Source organism: Gracilinanus agilis, chromosome 1, assembly GCF_016433145.1.
Source record: "Gracilinanus agilis isolate LMUSP501 chromosome 1, AgileGrace, whole genome shotgun sequence".
Taxonomy (NCBI): Eukaryota; Metazoa; Chordata; class Mammalia; order Didelphimorphia; family Didelphidae; genus Gracilinanus; species Gracilinanus agilis.
Window position 1 is genome coordinate 704,460,730 of NC_058130.1, and position 21,789 is coordinate 704,482,518.

Below are 21,789 nucleotides of genomic sequence, written 5' to 3' on the forward strand. Positions count from 1 at the left end.
GGTGAGTGTACTGAAAGCCAATGTAGGAGATTAGCGGCCAGCCTGGAGGTAAGATGAGAAAACTAAGGTTAGGGATTAAGAAAAGCTGAAGAGGCTGGGCTGGCCCACTTCTCTGTCTAGATCAGGCCTACATTTGGATCTGGAACGAAATGGGACCTGTGATTTCATTGGTATTGAAAACATTCAAGTGCAGGACCGTGTGTTTTGTTCAGATTAGGGAGCTCTAAGTTTTCTTAAGTTCCACTGGGACAGTAATGAGTACAGTGAAGGTTGCTCAATAAGTGAGCAGTGAGGGACGCTTGCCAGGCAGGTGCACAGGGCTCTAAACCAGGAGGGAAGATCTGTAATTCATAGCTCTTCATGTTAGATTCCTGAGCCCCGGTTGTGCTGAGTTTATGTACTTATGTTAGCTGATGATTAGAGGTAGCAGATACTGGCAAAAGTGGTATCGGCTCTTCCTCGATACAGCCCCTCACATCAGCTATGCCCCAGTGACATATTGAGGAGAAGTTTAGATGGTAGCCAAGGCCTCTGCATCTTATCCCCTCTGAATGGCCAGGGCCTATGAGATCCTTCCAAGCCTTCCATGCCAGGTGTGTAGAACCTTCTATCTGAAGCCATATATTAATTTTCTATTTCCCAATCTGCAAAATGGGGTTACTAATCTCTGTTCCATCTAATATCAAGGCCATTAAGAATGACTCTTTGAAGAAGAAAGTTGGAATGTCAGAGTCTGGTAATGGTGATGAAATAGCATTTGGCAAAGGATATAAAACAAATAATTCTTTTTTTTTTTTTTTAAGCCCTTACCTTCTGTCTTGGAGTCAATACTGTGTATTGGTTCCAAGGTAGAAGAGTGGTAAGGGCTAGGCAATGGGGGTTAAGTGACTTGCCCAGGGTCACACGGCTGGGAAGCATCTGAGGCCAGATTTGAACTTAGGACCTCCCTTCTCCAGGCCTGGCTCTCAATCCATTGAGCTACCCAGCTGCCCCCCTCCATACTCTTTAAAAAATTTTTTTAAACCCTTACCTTCCGTCTTGGAGTCAAGAGTGGTAAGGGCTAGGCAATGGGGGTCAAGCAACTTGCCCAGGGTCACACAGCTGGGAAGTGGCTGAGGTCAGATTTGAACCTAGGACCTCCTGTCTCTAGGCCTGACTCTCAATCCACTGAGCTACCCAGCTGCCCCCCTTACTCTTTTAATCAGAGATCTTATAGAGTTTATACTTCAAAGAAGCCATTGATAAGAAGAAAGTCCCCACATACACCAAAATATTTATAGCAGCACTTTTTTTATGATAGCAAAGAATTGGAAACAAAGCAGATACTCTGGAGACTAACTAAACAAATTGTGGTCATTGCAGATAATGCAATATTATTCTGCTATAAGAAATGATGAATACAGAGAAACTTGGAAAGATCTGCCGGAACAAATGCAGAGTGAAGTATGTGGAGCCAAGAAAACAATATATATAGTGACTAAAGCAGTATAAATGGAAGGAACAGCCATTCATTCAAAAAAAGCAAAAGCGAATGTAGCGAAATGATAAAGATCAAGCATGACTCAAATGAAGAAATATAAGAGGATAATCCCAACCCACTTGGTAGAGGTAGAAGGTCCAAAGGTGTTAGGCATTGCATATGATTTTGAACTTTTTCATTGCATTCATTGGTTGTACTGATTCCCCTCCTTTTAAAAAAAATTTTTTTTTTTAAATTTTTGGTCTTTGAAAAATAGTACTTTGTTGTATGGTATGACTCTCTGAGAGGTACAGGGTACATACTGAGGAAAACTATGATGACGCTCCAAAAACCTGAAAACAAAAGTATATCAGTAAGAAATTATAAAATAAATCTCATTTGGACAGTATCAAAAAAACTGTAACAAAAAGATGGAAAAGCTTTCTTCCCTTCTTCACCTTGGGGAGAGTGGGTGAGTAAGGGCTTTAGGAATTATCTAGCTTGGGTTAGCTAGGTGGCACAGTAGATGGAGTGCCAGGTCTGGAGTCTAGAGGACCTGCATTCAAATGTGAGCACAAGCTACTTCCTAGTTGTATGGCCCTAGACAAGTCACTTAACTCTATTTGCCTAGTCCTTGCTCTTCTGTCTTAGAGTTGTTATTACAATAGAAAGCAAGGGTTAAAAAAAATTTATCTCTTCTCCCGTGGGCAAATAAGCACATTGATACACTGTTAAAGGAACTGTGAATTTGACCTGCAGTCCTGGAAAGTAATTTGGAACAGTGCACAAAAAGTTAATGAATTGTGCATACCATTTGATCATTAGGCCTAATATACCTCAAAGAGATCAAAGAAGAGGGAAAAGGACTCATATATACAAAAAATATAACAGCTTTTTTATGGAAAGAGCTGGAAACTTTCTTTAGAAGTGCCCATCACGTGGAAGAAATGGTTGAACCAATTGTGGTATATGAATTTTTTGCTTTAAGAGGTTATTGTTTCAGAGAAACTTTAGAAGACTTGTATGAATTGATACAGAGTAAAGTGAACAGAACTAGGAGAACAATTTATACTATAATGTTGTAAAGACAAATGACTTTGAAAGACTTTAGAACTCTAATCAGTGTAGTTAGTGGCCAATCCCTAATTCCAGAGGACTGATGATAAATCATGTTACCTGTCTTCTGACAGAGAAATGATAGACTCAGAATATATACATACATGGACATGGAAGATGAACAATATGGGAATTTGTTTTTGCTTAACTATGATTATTTGGTACAAAGGTTGGGCATTTGTTTTTTTCAAAGAGAAAATAAAACTAATTGGAAAAAAGAATAGAGAGCCAGGCCTGGAGTCAAGAGGTCCTGGGGTTCAAATCTGGCCAAAGACATTTCCTAACTCTGTAACCTTGGGCAAGTCACTCAGTCCCAATTGCCTAGTTCTTACTGCTCTTCTGCCTTGGAACTGATGTTTAGAATTGATTCTAAGACAGAAGGTAAGAATTTAAAAAGAGAACAAAAAGAAGAAAGTCAAGCTTCTTTTCTTCTGGGGAAATTGTAGTATCAAATGAACTTTTAGAACATTTGGGGCTTTCCCTCCAGAGAAATAGGGACCTGGAGACAACTGTTAACTTCCTCTTTCAACTTCAAGTGAAAACCAAACAGTTTTCATCCCTGTAGAACTTAAGACCACCCATATAAGACTGATTACAACATAAGATCATACTCTGATTACCCACATTGGATTCAGATTGTTCCTAGGCCCCCTAGTTCTGAAGATGGTTAGTTTGCTGTCTTCATTTGTATAGGACTTTCTAAGGGCATTGCTTTGTTTTCACTCCAGTTCCTTCCTACAGCCTGAACTCACTAAAGTGTACCTTCTACCTTTATACCTGATGTCTTGACAGCAGATTCTATAGACAGGGAGGGCCCAGATGCTGATAGTCACAGGACTGACTCCCCAAACCTTGCTATTCTCTCCAGTGACACGTTCACAGATTTGAGAGGAGAGCTTACTTTGGACTAAGCCGTAGGACTTTCACTTAGGCCTTAGTTTCCTTCCTTTACTTAGTATGCTGCTGACCTTTCACTGAAGTTTCTTGTTTTTTATTCTTCCCCTTCCTTCACCCCATCCCCTCCATCCCTCAAACCACCAGGTGCCACCGGGTGCAGGAATCTTTGTTCAGCTCAGCTAGTGGATTCAGCAACTACAGAGGTATTCTCAACTGGTGTGTGGTGATGCTGGTAAGTAGCCCATGTTTTTCTCAATTCCGAGTTTCCCTGCCAAGTCACAGGGTAGCATTGGTTGAATAAATTGGTTCTTGAGGTTTTCAGTTTCTTGCCTTTCTCTCCTACTCCATACGTGTGCCTATTCACATGCCATTTCTGTTTCTTGGCTCTGGGGAGGAAAGGAGCATTGATTCTACTATTGCCTATGGTACAAAGCACCTGTTAGCACCAAACACTGTACACCTCCTACAGAAGATAAGGGGAGCATGGAAGGAAGTTCCTGGTGATGAACCTAATCCCATGAAGTCCTCCCGTCAGGGAGCCTTTTCCAGCTCCTGCTGTTGCCTCAGCAACTTTTTGTTCAAGTTACATCCCTGGCTACACTGACTTAAACATTGTACGGTCAGAAACTAGTGGTTTCTTCAGATAAGTTCCCTGAGCCAGATCTTAGCCCAGTGAGCTGAAGTTAACCAAAAGGGCTTTGGTTCTGGGCTCTTTGTGGTCTGTGGAGAAGAGTCTCTTCTCTCAGTATATTGTCTCCAAATTACTTCCTGGATCTAATTGGGGTTGGACCCATGTGTTGATGACATTATCCAGGACCAGACTTTCCCTAAAAGTGAAAGCCATGTAGAAGTCAGAGAGACTAAGCTTCTCCAGGGTTGGGGCAGAGGAGATAGGAAGGCTCTCCTACTGTTGGCAACCAAGGTTTGGTCTTCTCTGTTCTGTTCTCCTGTCCCTAACTACATAGAGGGGTAAGGGAGAGTATTGATCTAATCTGAGCCCTTGTGACTACCCTGGCAGACTCTGTAGTCAGGTAGAGGTTGGGCCATATACCTATTTAGACCAGGCTCAAGGTCATATAGCCATTAGGAAATTGGGATAGATGATGATGCTGAGCTTCATCTACTTTCCAGAGCCTTGGGGAGTGAGGGAGGGAGGGATGATGATCATGATAGCCCCCATCTTCAAGGAGTTCTCATCTGATGGAGAGAAAATAAAATACAAAGAGGCCATAAGGCAAACAGATCAAAAAGAGAATTTGTTAGCTGTGACCTAAGCTATGTATAGAAGTGCTAAGGTTCACCAGAACAATCAGAAGTTAATTCTTTGTTGGAAGAGATATATTGAGGCTCTAAGGAGCTCTTGACTGAGACAGGATAGAGAAGGCTTTCTCACATTCTCAGCTTATGCTTTTTCCTTTCTACTGGGGCCTGCTATTCAGAATTTTCACCTTCATACTTCCCTGGTTCAGGTGACCACAGGTCTGTTTATTGGAATGTGCCCATGATGGGCTGGCAGTCTTGCTCTTGGGGCTAAGTGCTTGATGGGACACCTCTCTGTTTGTGTAGGGAAAGCTGTGAGCTAGGGGATGACTTTGGGAGGAATTGGATAGGAGAGCTTACTGACTACATGCATACCTATAAATAGCTTGCTACAGCCCCAGAAAAACTGTCCCTTTTGGCAAGAGCCCAGCCTTGAGCTCTCTCCTGGCCATCCCCATGGCAAAGCCAAGTAAAGCTGGCCCTAGCCTTTCCTTTCTTGAAGATAGACTAGGAAGGACCTTCCCCATTCTTGTCCTGGCTTAGGTAGTGCGAGTTTGACAGCTTATGATATTTTTAAAGCCTAACTGAGATGGACGAGATAGCATATAAGAGATTAGATCAGGTCTAGGTATAATCTGTCCTAGGCTTCTACTTCAAGCATTGTGTACAGAATTGGTGAGTGGTGAGCGTTCAGGGAATGCAGGCTTGGATTGAGAAAAGTCTAGGCCATAGTTCTCTGAGTATCCTGGCAGGAGTTAGGGTTCCACCTCCTTTCTCCAAAGGCATTTGGGACTTCTGGCCTGGCCACTGGCACATTTCCTAGTAGGTTGAGAGGGGGCTGTTTTTGCCCATCTCATGTGGCACTGGATAGAGGGAATAGCATCCAAGACTGAGTTGGGATAAAGTGACCCAGCCTCTAAGGACTGTTCAATCTGAATTCTCTATTTCTCTTTTACCCCTTGCCTTGTATTTTCTACTGTCCTGGCCTCCTACTCTTTGCGGGAAATGGGGCTCAGGAAGCTTGGCTCTGGGGCTTGTTAGGCAGAAGACAGTTGCAGCCTGTAAATTGGGATCTGGCTATCATAGTCCTAGTTGTCATAAAAAAAAAATCCTGTTATTAAATGCTTGATTATAGGTGACTTATGCCCTCAAGTCCTATGTGGAAACAGGGACAGAGTAAGCAGTTATTGAATTACTGCTTTGCAGGTTAGAGGTCATGCTGCTTCCCAGATTCCCAGATCCTGGGTATTCTGGCTGTTCCTTGAGGAGGCCCTGGATGGGAGGGGTGGGTGGGGCATGTTATTCAGGGAGAGGCACTGTAGGGCACAGGCTGGACTTGACTATAAGACTCCTTCAGTTTAGGCTAATCTATGCTTTCACCAATCCTTGCTCAGATTTATCAGCCTTGAATGCCACCAGCTTCTCTTTCCAGATGCAAGGTCTTGATTAGAGACTCATTTTTTCCCCCCTTTTCTGCTGACCTGAATTGGGAGCTGACATATTCTGGCACAGCACAAAAGAAGGAACTATGACCCTTCCACTGTATTGTGGTTACTTAGCTTTTTGAGGAGTCGTGTTTTCCTCTGAGCACATTGTAGGCAATGATGAAAAGTTACAAGTCTGCCAGTTTATCAAGAACAAAGAGGATTGCAAGGAGAACCCAGGATTCTCTCAGCTATCTGGAATTGATGTGGGGAAGTAGAGTGATACCTTTATTTCTTTATTCCATATTACTGACAATTACCTGGTAGTGATCCTTTTTTAAAGTATTTTTCAACCCTTATATTTCCTTTTAGAATCAATACTAAGTATTGGTTCAGAGATAGAAGAGTGCTAAAGGCTAGGCAATTGGGATTAAGTGACTTGCCCAGGGTCACATTGCTAGGAAGTATTTGAGGCCAGCTTTGAATTCAGAACCTTTCATCTCTAGACCTGGCTCTCTATCCACTGAGCCACTTAGCTGTCCCTAAGTGATCCTTTTTGATAAAAGGACCCTTCCTTTTTTTGTTGTTTGATATACTATGTGCTTAAAATTCAGTGATGGACAAACTTTTTTTTTTTTAAACCCTTAACTTCTGTGTATTGGCTCCTAGGTGGAAGAGTGGTAAGGGTGGGCAATGGGGGTCAAGTGACTTGCCCAGGGTCACACAGCTGGGAAGTGGCTGAGGCCAGACCTGAACCTAGGACCTCCTGTCTCTAGGCCTGACTCAATCCACTGAGCTACCCAGCTGCCCCCTCTCCTGCACTCTTGTTGCCTTCTTCTTTTTTTTTTTTTAAAGTACTGCAGTACCCTCCTATTTTCATACTATTAGTCCTATCCTTACTTCCATCTTTTGCCCTTGGTTTTAAACTCTAAATCACCTGGTGAGTTCCCTATGCATTCACACTGGTCTCTTCACACAAATCCCATTTTTCTTCCATCAAACTCGATTCTTTTTGTGTCTTTAGAATTTTATTCTTGAGATCCCTCCTGGGCAAGCTTTTTAAAGAGGGGACCAAAGAAAGGAAATGCTCATCTGTCATTCTGTTTCTAAGGCAACTCTTTCAAAGTTTCATTGTATTGTATCCTACTCATTGTAGGAATAATGTCAGGAGGCTGGATAGAACATTTCAGGGCCCCCCTCCCCCAATCTAGTCTGCAGGCCATAGTTTGCCCATCACTGGCTTAGATGCTTGATCTTGTACAGGTATGAGGTGAGATTCCAGAAAATTCCAGGAAAAGGGACCTTGTGCACTGAGTCATCTAAAGCTCATGTAGGAAAAGGAGGAGCTGGGAACCTGGGGTAGGAAAGGTATGAGTGTTCTTTAAGCTCAAAGCAGCTCTATTTATCTTACCTCCTATAATACAATTACCAATTAAAACAGGTTAATGGGAGGTTCCAGAGGGTCTTGTAACATAGAAATAAGGCTTCTTTATGCTTGAACCTGACACGTGTGGGCCTGCCTAAGGCGGGATCCAAAACAAATGACTGCAACAGACTTAGAAGTTGAACTTCACCTAAACTGTGCAACTATCCATAGCAACTGGCTAGTGGATATGTTTCAGGCAAATGACTGAAACCAGAAATGAGTCAGGAGTGAAATAGCTAAATTTAAGACCTACATGATCTTGGGCAAGTCATTTTATTTTTCTAACACTACTTCCTCACTACCAAATAAGCACATTGTACTGGATTAGTGCTTCCCAACCTTTTCAAATATGAATACCCCATTTTAATGTTAAATTTCAGGGACCTCTAAATGATGGTAGGTCTACTATACATTGATAAAATACTTGATTAGATATGAACTCTTTACAGTAAAAGCAAGTAAAATGATCTTTGACTTGACTGCTTCATGATTTCTAAGGTCTTTTCTAGTCCTAATAGTCTAATGACACAGCAGATACTTGGTAACGAGGGACCAAAGTTGAGGAAAGAAATGAAGGCTCACCAGATAGCTTTGGCAGTTATTTGCATAGGGATAACAACAGAAAAGTTGTGAGAGAAGAGTGGGGAGAGAGTAGAGAGAAGGTGTATTAGCTTGGGTAGTTTCAAAGCATAGGAGATTCCATAATTGTCCAAGACAGAGTCATATTTCTGAGGTGATTTAATTCAGCATTTATTGAATATTCCTTTGATTATTCCAGAATTTCCTTTAGTTCCCAGGCTCACAAAGTTTGACTTTCAATATGGAGATAAGACAAATGGAATTCAGCAGAGTTTGATAAACAAAGGCAAGCAGTCCAAAGTTCTGTAATGGGGGGACAGGACATGCAGGAGGAGAGCTCTTCTTAATGACTTTTAATCTAATGATTGTAAACTCCTTGATCAGCACCTATGTTATTGATAAGAACTGAAATTTATGTAGTACACTTATTTAACTGCTTTATATAAATTATCTAACTTGAGCCACTTAAAAAGCTCTGTAAGATACTGAAAATACCCAATACATAGTAAGGTTCTATTTTATAGGTGAAGAAACGGAGACTCAGACAAATAAAGTAATTTGTCCCCTAGCCAATAAGTGTCAAAGGCAGGATTCAAATCCAGGTTTTCTTACTTGGAATTTTTCACTTGTTTCACTGTACACAGTGTGCATTGTACTATAGATGCTTAAAAGTGTTCATGGAATTGAAATTAGGCTAGGCAATGAGGAAAGGCTTCATAGTTGGGCTTTGAAAGCTACATCATTTCTCATATTTATGGCGTTTCCAGAGTCTGTCAGGTAGAGATTGATAGGTCAGTAATTTAGGGGAAACAGATCTAGATAGGAGAGGTGAATCAAGTAACTGAATGTGAACTCTATTCTTACTGCTTAAGGAGAGGACTTGGTTGGCTGCTTAAAAGCATGAAAAAGACTTTCTAGACTCGTACTTTGGTGGTCAGACCTAGGCCTTCCAGAGATAGGGTGAAAGAGCCCATGGGAAGTTGGGCAGCCAAAAAGAGCCCAGCATTTCCCCCCCTCACAAATGAGCAGGCAAATAAGTCTGCTCAGTCTAGCTACTTTGTTAGGTAACTATCAGCCAATTGTGTGCCCTCTTTTCCCTCATCATCATACGACTGCCATGTGACTCTCCTACCTCTTGAGGTCTCAGTCGTCATCTTCTTCTTCTTCTTCTTTTTTTTAATAACCCTCACCTTTTGTCTTAGAATCAATACGAAGTATCAGTTCCAAGGCAGAAGAGCAATAAGGATTAGGCAATGGGGATAGAGTTACTTGCCTGGGGTCACATAATTAGGAAGTGTCTTAGGTCAGATTTGATCCCAGGACCTCCTGTCTCCAGGCTTGTCTCTATCCACTGAACCACCTAGCTGCCTTGAAGTCTCAGATTTCTTGATGGGCTGGAGCCCTGACTAGAAGAGAATTGAACAATAAATTCAATTTAATAAACCTTTATGAAGAAGTTCCTGTGTACAAGGCCTTCTATAGGTGCTGGGAATATTAGCATAAAAACAAAAGCCTTTGCTCTTCTGGACCTTATATTCTACCGTAAGGAAAGTGTGACAATGTATGTTGAAAAGGATAAGGCCAGATAGAGACTGATGAAGAGATCCATCAGTGTTCCAGTGACAGTCAAGGAGGGGAAGGTATCAGGGGTAAGCTTTGGGGAAGTGGAGAGGGGAATGCTAGAGAAATTAGGAAGGTAGTAAGAAAGAGGTGGTTCTACTCTAAAGGAAGATAAAAGATTGTCAAGAAATAATCACTTCTACAAAAGAATTGGTGCTTTGGTCTTTTGTGTGTACTGAGAGGCCATTTCTCTCCTTCAGGGCCTAAGCTGCTAGGTAGAGAGCAGGGCTAGCTTGGCAGAGCCCATTCAGGAGAGGGAACAGACTTAGACCAAGACTATTCTTTCTCTTTGCCTGGCCCAGTGGCAGGTACAAATGTTAGACACTGAAGTTGGGGAGACAAGATTCATAGGAACATCAGTCAGCCACCAAGTGTTTATTCAGGGTTTCTTGGGGGGCCCAGCTCTTGCCTTTAGAAGTACAACTGGGGAGGAAAGAGAAGAATACAAGACAGTGGACAGTTCAGGCTAAGTGGGTTGGGGCCAACTCTGAGGGCTAAAGAATATAGAGGGAAGGAGTGTGCAATGGGAGTTAGAAAATTTGAGAGAGAGAGAGAGAGAGAGAGAGAGAGAGAGAGTGTGTGTTTCTCAGTATTATGTATGTTGGATCAGATGACAGAGAACCCTTAAAGGACTATCCCAGGATTAATAGCTGAAAGGGACCTTAGAGATCTAAAGCTCAGGAGAGGAGAGCAGCTCATTCAACATTACTGGGGTCATAAGGAGCAGAGCCAGGAACCCAGGGCTTCCTCAGACTCCTCTGTTCTTTCTCCTAGACCAGGGGCCTCAGAAGCTTGACCAGTATCTGCTGAAGGTTCTTTTGTTTATTTCAGTTGCATGGCAGCCACAGCAGGCAGAATGAGCTGAGTGGTGGGGGGAAGGATGTGATAGAAGTCGCACTTTTGGAAGGAGACAGGCTGTTTTTTTGAAGAAAGGAAGGCAGCAGAGGTAGCTTGGGCTTGAAAGCAAAAAAGGCTTGTGACCCCAAGCATCTGCCTGACTCTGCAGCCTAGCCAGGTTTCCCTCACTGAACCCCATTATTAGTTGGCTTATTAACTTCAAACTAACGTCTCTGCCATCTGTCTACTCCTTGCCTTTTCCTCTGTCTTCTCCTTCCTGCCCTCCACCTCTTTTTTTTATTCACTTTCCAATTTTTAGGCCATTTACTCCACTCTTCTGTCAGCCAACAATTTCCAAACCTTACAGTTCCATTGACTTCACCAGTGATTTTTGTTGAATAGCTATAACCTAACCACCCCTTTCATTTCTCCCACTTTCCAGTAAGCCTGGTGTTTCAGAATAACCTATAGTTCTGTAGGGTTCCCCAGCCAGCTTCAGTGTGGGCCAGAGAGCACTGACTGGAATGACTCAGATTGCCATTTGGCATGGCACAGCTACTCGGCCAAAGGGACTTGGGAGGAATGGGTCACAATAACAGGGGTCACCAGGTTGGCAGTGGCCCATCCTACTTTAGCCTCCCAGTCCAGATGGCAGCTTACTGTTCCACCCTTTGCTAAAGCCCCAGGGAGGACAAGAATTAGCAAAGGCCTGCTTGCAGTGGTCAAGATACACCTCTGACCAGGCCTGAGGGGTTAGTGGAGTTTGGACAGTAGAGGCAATAAGGAAAGGAAATTATTAGATTTAGCTGCTGGTGGGAACTTCTCTCTTCCTTGGGCTCTGAAGAGGGATAGCAATTGAACCAGAACCCAAGTAAGCAAGGAAAAGCAACTGCAAATGATGTTGGCAAACCCCACAGGAAGAGATGGAGGAGAGAAGTAGGGTCTTTCCTGAAACTTGGGTTTGAGAGTTTTTGATGCCAGTGCTCTCTAAGGGAGTGGGGATGGAGCTGGCTAACTTTTTGTTTTCCAGACAGTGTTTGATCCCAGGTGGCTGGCAGCAGGGTCTGTCTCTCTGACACCCTCCCTAAGGCCGAGGTTATAGGGAATTACTTTCCATGTCTTCTAAGACCTTATGCACATCAGTCTCTCTATTTGGTGGAAGAAATGGCTTCTACCTCCCTTGGATTTGGGCAATAGTAGAGGAACAGGATAGCCTGAGCCTCTGAACTAAATTCAGGCTGTGGATTGGAATCTCAGCCTGGATAATAATAGCTAATATTTATATAGAGCCTACTATGTGCCAGGTCCTGGGTTAAACTCTCTACAAGTATTGTCTTAATTCAATCCTCATAACAACCCTGGGAGGTAGATGCTTTTATTAACCCCATTTTATTGTTGAGGAAACTGAGGCAGAGGTTAAGTAACTTGCCCAATGTTCCATCATTAGTGTCTGAGGCTGTATTGAGCACATATTTTCCTGACTTCAGGCTCAGCTCACTATCCGTTGTGCCTCTGGCTTCCTCTTTAAGGCCAAGCTTCTCTGAGGGGCCTGAATTTCTCTCTTGAGTTTGGTGGGTAGCTCAGTGGGTAGTTAGAGGAGGGAAGTGAACCTGGCAGGCTTTGGGACGCTTTGGCTTAAGGAGGTTTGTGTCTCTTCACTCCCTCCCCTCTTCTCTTGCAGATCTTGAGCAATGCTAGATTATTTTTGGAAAACATCATCAAGTGAGTGCTTTTCAGTGTGACCTTCCCTCTGTCCCTAACTGGAGAGGGCTAAGGGTCATCCCAGCTCTTATTCCCTCTCCATTCCCCGCCCCCCCAATCCTCCTTCCTGTGGCAGGACCATTAACCCAATCTGCTTAGCCTAAGCATGCGGGCTTCACGAGGCTGGAGTGCTGGCTCTCCCTTGTGGCAGCAAGGCTTTATTGCAGCTCAGGTTTCAGTTTCTCTAAGCTGATGCCCAGTGGCCCCCCCCCCCCCCCCAGTGCCCCAGCCCCCAATGCCCTAGGTTCCTGCCCTCAGGTACGGCATTCTAGTGGACCCAATCCAGGTGGTGTCATTGTTCCTGAAGGACCCCTACAGTTGGCCCTCCTTGTGCCTCATTATAGGTGAGTTTGATACATGGAATAGGGAGGGAGGGCAATCTTGGTATAGGCCCCAGGAGGCCAAGCCAGGCCACCAGGAAAGGTGGGAGTAGACATCCCAATAGGATGCTCAGTCCCTACCTCTCCGGTGCCTTCACGGTGAAGCTTCAGTAATTCTCATAGCTATTCCATTTCTCTTTTCAGTAACCAATGGGTTTGCATTAGCTGCTTTCCAAGTGGAGAAGTGTCTGGCTAAGGTGAGTGTCTCTCCTTATTCCTATTACATATGCTGCTTACCTTAGTCATTTAATCTAGGTGCTATTATCACTCCCATTTTACAATTGAGGCAAGCATGCTAAGTGACTTGCCCAAGATGTTTGAACTCAGGTCTTGACTTCAGGACCAGTGCTCTTAATCACAGTGCTACCAATTGCTTTTTTTGGCAGGAGATAGAATGCCAAATCTGGGTAATTAAGTTGGGCTGGAACATAATGTACATGAAGGAGATTAATATGAAATAAGGCTGGAAAAGATAAACAAGGACCCAGTTGAGATTAGATGTAAAAAAGCATTCATGCATTGGATAGACTAAGTTTGTTTTGAGATTCTTTCTGTTTCTATAATTCTACGAAGAGCTTAGTTTGCCAGAATTGTAGGAAAGCAGGTTGTAGAGTCTTAAAGAATTTAGAACTTATTCAATAGGTAGCTGAAGCCACTGAAGATCTTTTTTTTTTTTTTTTTTTTTAAAGCAAAGGAGAAGCATTATGAGAGAAACATAATCTTGCTTTAATGAGATGACTCTGGCAGCTCATATAGAATAAACTGAGTCTTTGTGGTAGTGTCCAAAGAACCAGAAGAGTTTGACTCTTTCCATTTCTCCTTCCAGGGTACCATAACAGAGCGGGTAGGGCTGCTTCTACACATGGCCAACCTGATCACCATGCTCTGCTTTCCTGCAGCTGTGGTTCTTATGGTCAAATCTATCACACCAGGTAGCCCCTTACCCTTCATTTCATTTTTATTTCCTAGGCCCCAAACCTCACCCTCTAGGTAGAGGCCCTGGATTTTTGTCTCTTATCCAGGTGTCCACCTTTGCCTCTGGGGTTCTAAATTGGGGCAGTCCTTTCCCACCTCCTCAAAGTGAAGATTGACAGACAGTATTGGACAACAGAGTTGGGAGCCTTTCCCGAGCCTTGCTTGATCCTTAGCTGTACTTTTCCTCTATTCAGAGTTGAGGAGAGACTTCTTTCCTATTGGGCATGAACCAGGTAAACTAGTACATTTTTCTTCTCTTTTCCAACAGTGGGCTCAGTGTTGGCTCTGGGTTTCTACACAGTTCTCTTCCTCAAGATGGTCTCCTACTATCAAGTCAACCTATGGTGCAGGGAGTACAAGTCCAAGAAACAAGCAGGTAAGGAGGAATGGGGTAGCAAGATAGGGCCAGGAAAAAAAAAAAAAGGTCTATCCTCCTTCCTTGTTGGGGACTTGGGGGGGGTCAAGACCATCAAAACTGTCCTACATTTCTCATGATGATCTTCTTTGGGATTGCAGCCTCAGAAACCAGAAAAGCCAATGGGGATGTGGTATCTGGTGGGGTGAAGTACCCTGCCAATTTGACCTACCAAGGTAAGCAAGGAAACCTGAAGGGAAGGAAGGGATAGGCTGTAGGATCTCTCTTCTGGGCCCACCCTTTGAACCCCTGAAGAATGACAGGGCATTGCACAAGCCAGGACCCTCCTGAAGGACTTAGAATGCTATCCACATTGAGAGAAAGAAAGTAGAAATGCAAAAGCAAAACATATGATATCACTTATCACATGTATATATGGGTATGTGATTTAGGCTTTAAAAAATCTCTCTATAGCAAAAATGGATAATATGGAAATAGGTTTCAAGTGATAACATTTGTATAACCCAGTGGAAATGCTTGTTGGCTTTGGGAGGGGAAAGGGAAAAGGGGAGGGAAAGAAAATGAATCATGAAGACATGGAAAAACTTCTTAAAACTAAAAAAATAAAAAAAAATAAATGTTAAAAAAAGAATGATAGCGCATACCTAGGTCAGCAGGATTATACTTTGGGGGTAGTAAGGGTCTAGTATTGATATCTATCTTCTTTCCTCCCTTGTATAGATCTGTACTATTTCCTGTTTGCCCCTACTCTGTGTTATGAGCTCAACTTTCCTCGATCCTCCCGGATTCGGAAACGTTTCCTATTACGAAGGCTCTTTGAGATGGTATGTTGGGGAGGGGAAGAATAGGGAGTGTTCCTTTGGCTTGAGCCTTCAGCACAGAATTTTTGCCATCCTCTCTTCTCTAACAATCTGTCCCCTTCTTCCCTAGCTCTTCTTCATTCAGCTTCTGGTGGGACTTATCCAACAGGTACAGGAGGGGAAATGGGGCATGGGTCTGGATACGTACCCAAACTGGTGGAAGGGTTCCCTCACAACATCTCTTAGGGACTAATGACTGTAAAATCTTTTTCCTTTCAGTGGATGGTCCCCACCATTCAGAACTCCATGAAACCATTCAGGGTGAGGGACATTTGGGGATATCTGGTATATGTGTGGGTGGGAAAACAGAAGTCTCTCTTTGGCTGAGAGTGGTAGGAGTTAGTGGATGGGGAGATGGAAATTTCTGCTTGCATTAGATGAGGGAGGGAATAGAATTTCTGTTTGGGTGGTTTTGGGGCAGGCTGTGCCAGGGATGTTATTCTCCCTGCCCCCCAATATGTTGAAGAGATACGAGCCTGATCCTTATTATCTTTAGGACATGGACTATTCCCGTATCATCGAGCGGCTTTTAAAGTTAGCAGTAAGTGTTACATGGTCTTAGAGGGTATCGAAGGAGAGAGAAAGGATGGAGTGGGAAGTAAGCATGTCATGGAGTCTGGTCTCAGAGAGCCCCTCATTCACCTAAGCCCTTTCCTCCTCAGGTGCCCAACCACTTCATATGGCTCATTTTTTTCTATTGGTTCTTCCACTCCTGCCTCAATGCTTTGGCTGAACTCATGCAGTTTGGTGACCGAGAGTTCTACAGAGACTGGTGGTGAGTGGAGCAGGGGCAGAGAGGGATGGTAGCTGCTCAGAGAATGGCCTTGACAGTGTTGTTTCTACAGGAACTCAGAGTCGGTTACCTACTTCTGGCAGAATTGGAATATTCCTGTCCACAAATGGTGCCTCAGGTGGGAATCTGGGCTGGTGTGGAAGAGGGATTTTTTCTGGGCTCTGTATGTGGGAGGATAGGGTAATGAACAAAATAAGGAGATTTGTTCTGTCTTTGGGTTAAAACTGAAGTCCAGGGAACACCTCTGTCCTTCTTTCTCCTCTTTGCCAGACACTTCTATAAACCAGCGATGAGGATGGGAGTCAGTAAGTGGATGGCTAAGACTGGTGTATTCCTGGCCTCAGCCTTTTTTCATGAGGTTAGTTAACCTAGAAGAGGTATAGAGAAGAATTGGGGACATTCTGGGTCTCTGGACCAGTGATGGGCAAACTATTCCCCGAGGGCCAGATCCAGGCTGCAGTTTGCCCATCCCTGCCTTAAGAAATTCCCTAATCACTACATCTGGGTGTGGGGGCGTAGTGATTAGGGAATTGCTTATGGCAGGGATGGGCAAACTGCGGCCTGGATCTGGCCCTCGGGGAATAGTTTGTCCGTCACTGCTCTGGACATATATGTTTCCTGAATAAGGTCATGCTCCTTCAGCTTTGTGGGAAGGGACTTCAGAACTGTCCCATAATCCATTTCCTTACCTCCTTTCCACCTAGTACCTCGTGAGTGTACCCCTTAGGATGTTCCGGCTCTGGGCCTTCACTGGCATGATGGCACAGGTGAGATGCCCTAAAAACGTCCAAAATCTTATTCCCATTGTCCCCTCCTCATGAGAATCCTCTCCTGCCTCTCATGTTCTTCCTTAGCACCTCCTTTGATCCCTTCTTCAAAGCCCTGATCTGTGGCACCCTGCCCTTGTGTTCTGGGGTCAGGGATATTGACCTATTCTATGTGTCCCCAGATCCCTCTGGCCTGGATCGTGGGCCGATTCCTTCAGGGCAACTATGGCAATGCAGCAGTGTGGTTGTCTTTGATCATCGGGCAGCCTGTGGCTGTGCTTATGTATGTCCATGACTACTACGTGCTCAACTATGAGGCCCAGCTGATTTCGTAAGCCCCAGACACAGGCCTTGTGTTGGGAAAACCAGGCTTCTGCTCCAGGAACATTAAGGGACAGGACAGGGTGGTCCCTGCTCCTACAGCTGTGTTGCAGCTATCTCCATGGCACTTTATGAAAGACTTGTCCTTTCCCTGAGGGCTTTGATTCTACTGGTTCTATCCTTATGGAATGGGGGTGCAGAAGTTCTTTCATCCCTCTTGGGTTTGTCCCTTTGGAGTCCTATCCTCTCTCTCCTACTCCTAGTTCACCTCTATGAAGGGAGGAAAAGCCGTCCCATTCCTATGGGATTTGACATCAATAGCCACTATCTCTGTCCCTAGGGCATCTGTCCTATGTGAAGGTGGCATTGGCCCCATGGGTTTGGTTTCCTCTGGCTCCTCTCCCCTTTTGGTATGAAAGTATTGTTCCCCCTTCCCCCCAGGATTTCTGTCCTCCCCTCCCCTTCATTTCCCTACTGACCTCAGAATGTGTGGGCCATCGATGGCTCTCTCCGAAGCCCAAGGAAGAGGGATGGGGATCCTCTTCCCAGGATTGGTCCTGATAGTGACTTTTTAATGATTCTGCCCATGTGACCAAGTCTGTCATTAAAGCAATGTCCAAAGTGACCCTAGCTTCATTGAATCTTCAGTGAAGACAAAAGGTGGGGAAGAAGCTGGAGGCAAATGTATATGGGGTGATGTGCAGTAGAAGGGTGATAAGACAGTGGGGGAAGTGTTGGATATGTGGTGTTGGATATGTGGTCTTTTTCCCTCCACCTTTATGAGGATCCTTCCCACTCAAGCTATATGGTGCTGATTTCCCCTGCTTTCGCTCCAGGCTAACATAGGTTAATCAGTGGGGAAAAGCAGTGAGCACTAAAGAACCAACCTGGCTTCATCAAGAAAAATTCATTTCCTTCTTTTTGACTGGAGAATTGACTGATCAGGGAAATGCTGTAAAGATAGAGGATATGACAATCTCTGGTGCTATTTTTATATAAAAAATGGTGGGCTAAATGATTGTACAGTCCGATTTGAAAGTGGTTGAACTGATTCAGAATAGTAATTAATGAGTAGATGTCCATGAAAGGGGGGGAAAGAGAAAGGACAGAGAGAGTTCTTTCAGTGGAGCTGTCCAGGGATTTGGCCTTTCCTCTTATCAGTGATCAGGATAAAACCTTAGGTAGCATGCTGATCAGACTTCCAGATGATGGGGAAGCTGGGAAGGAGAGCGAATAACTTCGAACACAGGATCTAAAAAAGATCTAATAGAACAATGGGTTCAGTCATGGAATTAAGTTGGGATAAAATGAACAAGTCCTATATTTGGGTTCAAACAACTGTACAAATGATGGGACTAGTTCAGCAGTTTGTGTGAAAAAGATCTGGGATTTATGAGAACATAATGAAATGAGATTTCTGTAGAATATGAGTGAGCCATATAACATAATAAAAAAAGCTAACTCAATTTTAGACTGCATTAATACTAAATTGGGTCAAGAACAAGAGAGGTGGTGGTTCCAGTGTTTCCTACATCTGGATTATGGTATTCCATTTAAAGACATTACATTTTAGGAAGTGTTTGCATAGGAGAGAGTGACCAGAGTGGAGAAGAGATATCCTCATAAAGATTGGTTCAAGTCCCTGGGGGTGGAATAGGGGAGTTATGGTGATTGAGTTCAGGGCTGGCATTCAGAAGAGGGAGTTTGTTGTTGATTGGCCCCAGAGGGCAGAACTAAGATGAATAGATGGATAGAAGTGTCACAAGGTAAAATTTCCCAACTGTTTGAGCTCCCCACATGTAGAATGGATGGCCTCTAAACTGTCTAAGGGCTGCCACCACTTACTTTACACACACACATACACTCTTATTATTTTTGCTGGTTATATAGATATTTTATAGCCCCAAAATATGATCTATTAGCCTGACTCAGCATCCCAGAATCTCACTGCATAAGCTCACTAACTAATAGCTTCCATTCAGGGAAAAAAGAGCCATTACCTACCCAAGGTAGATCATTCCAGATTATTAGGAAGTTTTCTCTTAAGTGAGCTCAAGTCATCCTCTATACAACTTCCAGGATGGCTTCACAACTGATTGTATTTACCTGTATTTCTCCCATGCCATAGCCCTGAGCTCTACTGATAGTCTGATATTTCCCTAGACTCTTCTACCTCATCATGGCCCCAGCTAGAAAATGAAACAGAAAATCCCAACTTTTATAAAATACTCCCAGATAGAACCATGACCTGGTATAATTCCTGCCAGGCAGTTGGAGGAAGGAAAGAGGATGAGGGTCTCCGACTTGACTGGCTCTCAGGGTGCTCTAATTTTAATCCTTGAGGAGGAGGAAGAAATGGCACCACTTTGACTAGAGATGATACTACTGAATTGTATTTTCAGAGGAAGAAACTTTTTCCCCAGCACGGGGAAGGAAATTGCACAAGGTTAGTGGTGGGCCTAAGAGTAGAACCTTCCTCTAGAGGACCTACACAGAAAGATTCATCTATTGGAGTTCCTAGGCAGTTGAACAAAAAATCTGGAGCCTCAGGATTCTAAAGTTTCTGGAATCTTGGGAATGTCTGGAGACACGAGTTTATAGATAGTAAAGAGCATATAGAGGAGACAAATTAGAGATCCCAACCTGAAGGGTTTTCTAAAGAAGCTGTGCTTCTAGGACTCAGAGATTTGGACATAAGTGCTGATTCTATGTGCATTTTTGCTACCTTTGGATGTGTTTCATGGCCTGCTATTTGAGGCTGAGGCTAAGAAGTTGATGCCAATCAGATCAGTCCAGCCGTTTACTGAGGATTTATTGATCAAGATGTCCTGCCTAGCTATAACTCTGTCGCCTCTCTTGTCTCTTCTAAGCTCCTTTTTTTCAGAATGTAGAGTGCCATGCTGTGACTTGTCATGTGGAAGGATTAGATTTATTCTTTTTGATTTAAGAGCAGAATTAGGAGGAACTGGGGTAAGGAAGACTGAGAGAAGGAAGTACAAATTTAAGCTTAAAGGGAAAAAAAATCCTAACTTATTTAGTTATGTCTGACTTTTCCTGGCTCTATTTGGGGTTTCCTTGGCAAAAATACTGGAGTGGTTTTCTATTTTCTTTTCCAGCTCATTTGCAGATTAGGGAACCAAGGAAAAAAGCAAGTTAAGTGATTTGCCCAGGGTCACCCAGCTAAAAAGTTTTTGAGACTGGATTTGAACTCGGGTCCTCCCATCTCCAGGGCTAGCATTCTATCTACCGTGTCGCCTAGCTAGTCAAACATGGATGGATTGCCTGTAGAATTAATGGCAACTGACATTTATGTAGGGCCTGTAGCTTACGAATTACACATGTGATATTTGTATATTGGGTTGGACTAGCTGGAAGCAACTGTACACTTTCTGAGGTGGCCACCAGAGGGCTCTCTCCTCGAACTATACCTTCCCTAGACTTAGTTGTGTAAGATTCTTAGACTTCCTGTAGGCTTCACCCTTCCTTAGTGGGGCTGCTCTGTACTCCATTCCACTGGCTGGCAGCCAACTTCTTTTTGCATCTACCCATGCTGCAGCTTCTCGAGGTGACATCTAGGATAATTAATAAATCATTAATTACTGTAATTCTCTTGGATCTGCTCTTGTGCTTTGTGATAATGATCTTAACATTTCTCTGCCTTCTATACCCATGTGATTCAGACACACGCATAGTGATCACTGCAGGGGAGTCTTGACCGTCTAAAATTACCCTCCTTCTATTCTGGAGATATCTCATAGGTACCTGTCTGCATGTTGTCTCCCTCACTAGACTGTAGGACCTCCAGGACTTTTTATGCCTTCCTTTTTCTCTCAAGCGCTTAGCACTGTCTGGCACATAAATGCTCATTGGGGTGACTCCCTAGAAAGTACACTTATACCTGCCCACACAGACAACTGGGCTAGGAGAAGAACTCTGTAATATTCCACAGTGACAAATTAAGGTAGAGATTCAAGAATTTCAGACTCACCAGATCTTATCACTAAATTAAAGTCATTGCAGTTTAAGGTCTGCCCCAAATTTCATTAAAAACATTTTTTTTGAAAACTCTTTTTAGTATCAATTCTAAGACAGAAGAGTGGGAAGAGCTAGGCAATCGGGGTTAAGTGACTTGCTCCTGGTCACATAGGAAACATCTGAGGTCAAATTTGAACCCGGGTCCTCCAACTTAAGGCCTAGCACTCAATCCACTGTGCTACCTAGCTGCCCCTGATACATACTCTTGAGATAATAAGATTGTGTAACCTGACTGGGGGACCTTTGTACCTTCTGTGTGACTTCCCTACATCCTGACTCTAGGTGTTACCCAAAGTTCTGCCATGAGCCCTTTTCTCTTTCAGTGACTTTATCAGCTCCCTCGGTTTTAATTATCTCTATGCAAATGACTCAGATTTGCTTCCCTCTCCATTGAACTTCAGTCCTGCATCACCAGTTGCCCATTGGACATTTCAAACTGGATTTCCCAGGGACATCTCAATCTCAACATGTCCACAACATTATCTCCTGCCCTCAAATTCCCCCCTTCTCCAAACTTTCTTCTCTAGAAGGTATCACTGTACTTCCAATCTCTCCAGTTCATAACCCTGGCATTGTCCCCAACTCTTGATCTCTCTACATTGTCTCTTGCGACTTACTCCTTCTCTCTATTCATATTAGCTACCACCTTCGTTTAGATTCTCGGCACCTCTCGTTTGGATTATCGCAGTGGCCTTCTAATATTCCTATGGTGAATCTACATGCTGCTGCCTGCCAAAGTGATTTTTTTATACTCATGTCTTGACCATGAAGCTCCCTTACTCAATACAGTGGCTTTCCGTTGTCTTGAGCACAAAATATTTTTTGTTTAGATGTTAAAGCCCTTCTCAATCTGGCTTCAACTTATATTTATAGCTTCACTCTACATTTTTTCCTTTCCTGCAA

The 21,789-nt window shown here is 43.5% G+C and overlaps 1 protein-coding gene across 2 annotated transcripts in view; it reads left to right on the forward strand.

The window, feature by feature from the left end:
• Positions 1-21,789, forward strand: part of DGAT1 (diacylglycerol O-acyltransferase 1) — a 41,808-nt gene that overhangs the window by 10,250 nt on the left and 9,769 nt on the right. Inside the window, exons 2-17 of one of the 2 annotated variants that reach the window (XM_044669516.1) lie at positions 3,617-3,704; positions 12,300-12,340; positions 12,638-12,723; positions 12,904-12,956; positions 13,586-13,691; positions 14,003-14,110; positions 14,251-14,325; positions 14,831-14,934; positions 15,041-15,079; positions 15,190-15,231; positions 15,467-15,511; positions 15,633-15,745; positions 15,816-15,881; positions 16,034-16,121; positions 16,468-16,530; positions 16,713-17,476. In XM_044669516.1, coding sequence (XP_044525451.1) covers positions 3,617-3,704; positions 12,300-12,340; positions 12,638-12,723; positions 12,904-12,956; positions 13,586-13,691; positions 14,003-14,110; positions 14,251-14,325; positions 14,831-14,934; positions 15,041-15,079; positions 15,190-15,231; positions 15,467-15,511; positions 15,633-15,745; positions 15,816-15,881; positions 16,034-16,121; positions 16,468-16,530; positions 16,713-16,865 — 1,270 coding nt within the window. In that variant the 3' untranslated portion in view covers positions 16,866-17,476. Of the gene's footprint in view, positions 1-3,616; positions 3,705-12,299; positions 12,341-12,637; positions 12,724-12,903; positions 12,957-13,585; positions 13,692-14,002; positions 14,111-14,250; positions 14,326-14,830; positions 14,935-15,040; positions 15,080-15,189; positions 15,232-15,466; positions 15,512-15,632; positions 15,746-15,815; positions 15,882-16,033; positions 16,122-16,467; positions 16,531-16,712; positions 17,477-21,789 lie in introns of those variants that run through there. The other variant, XM_044669524.1, reaches the window with a different exon arrangement.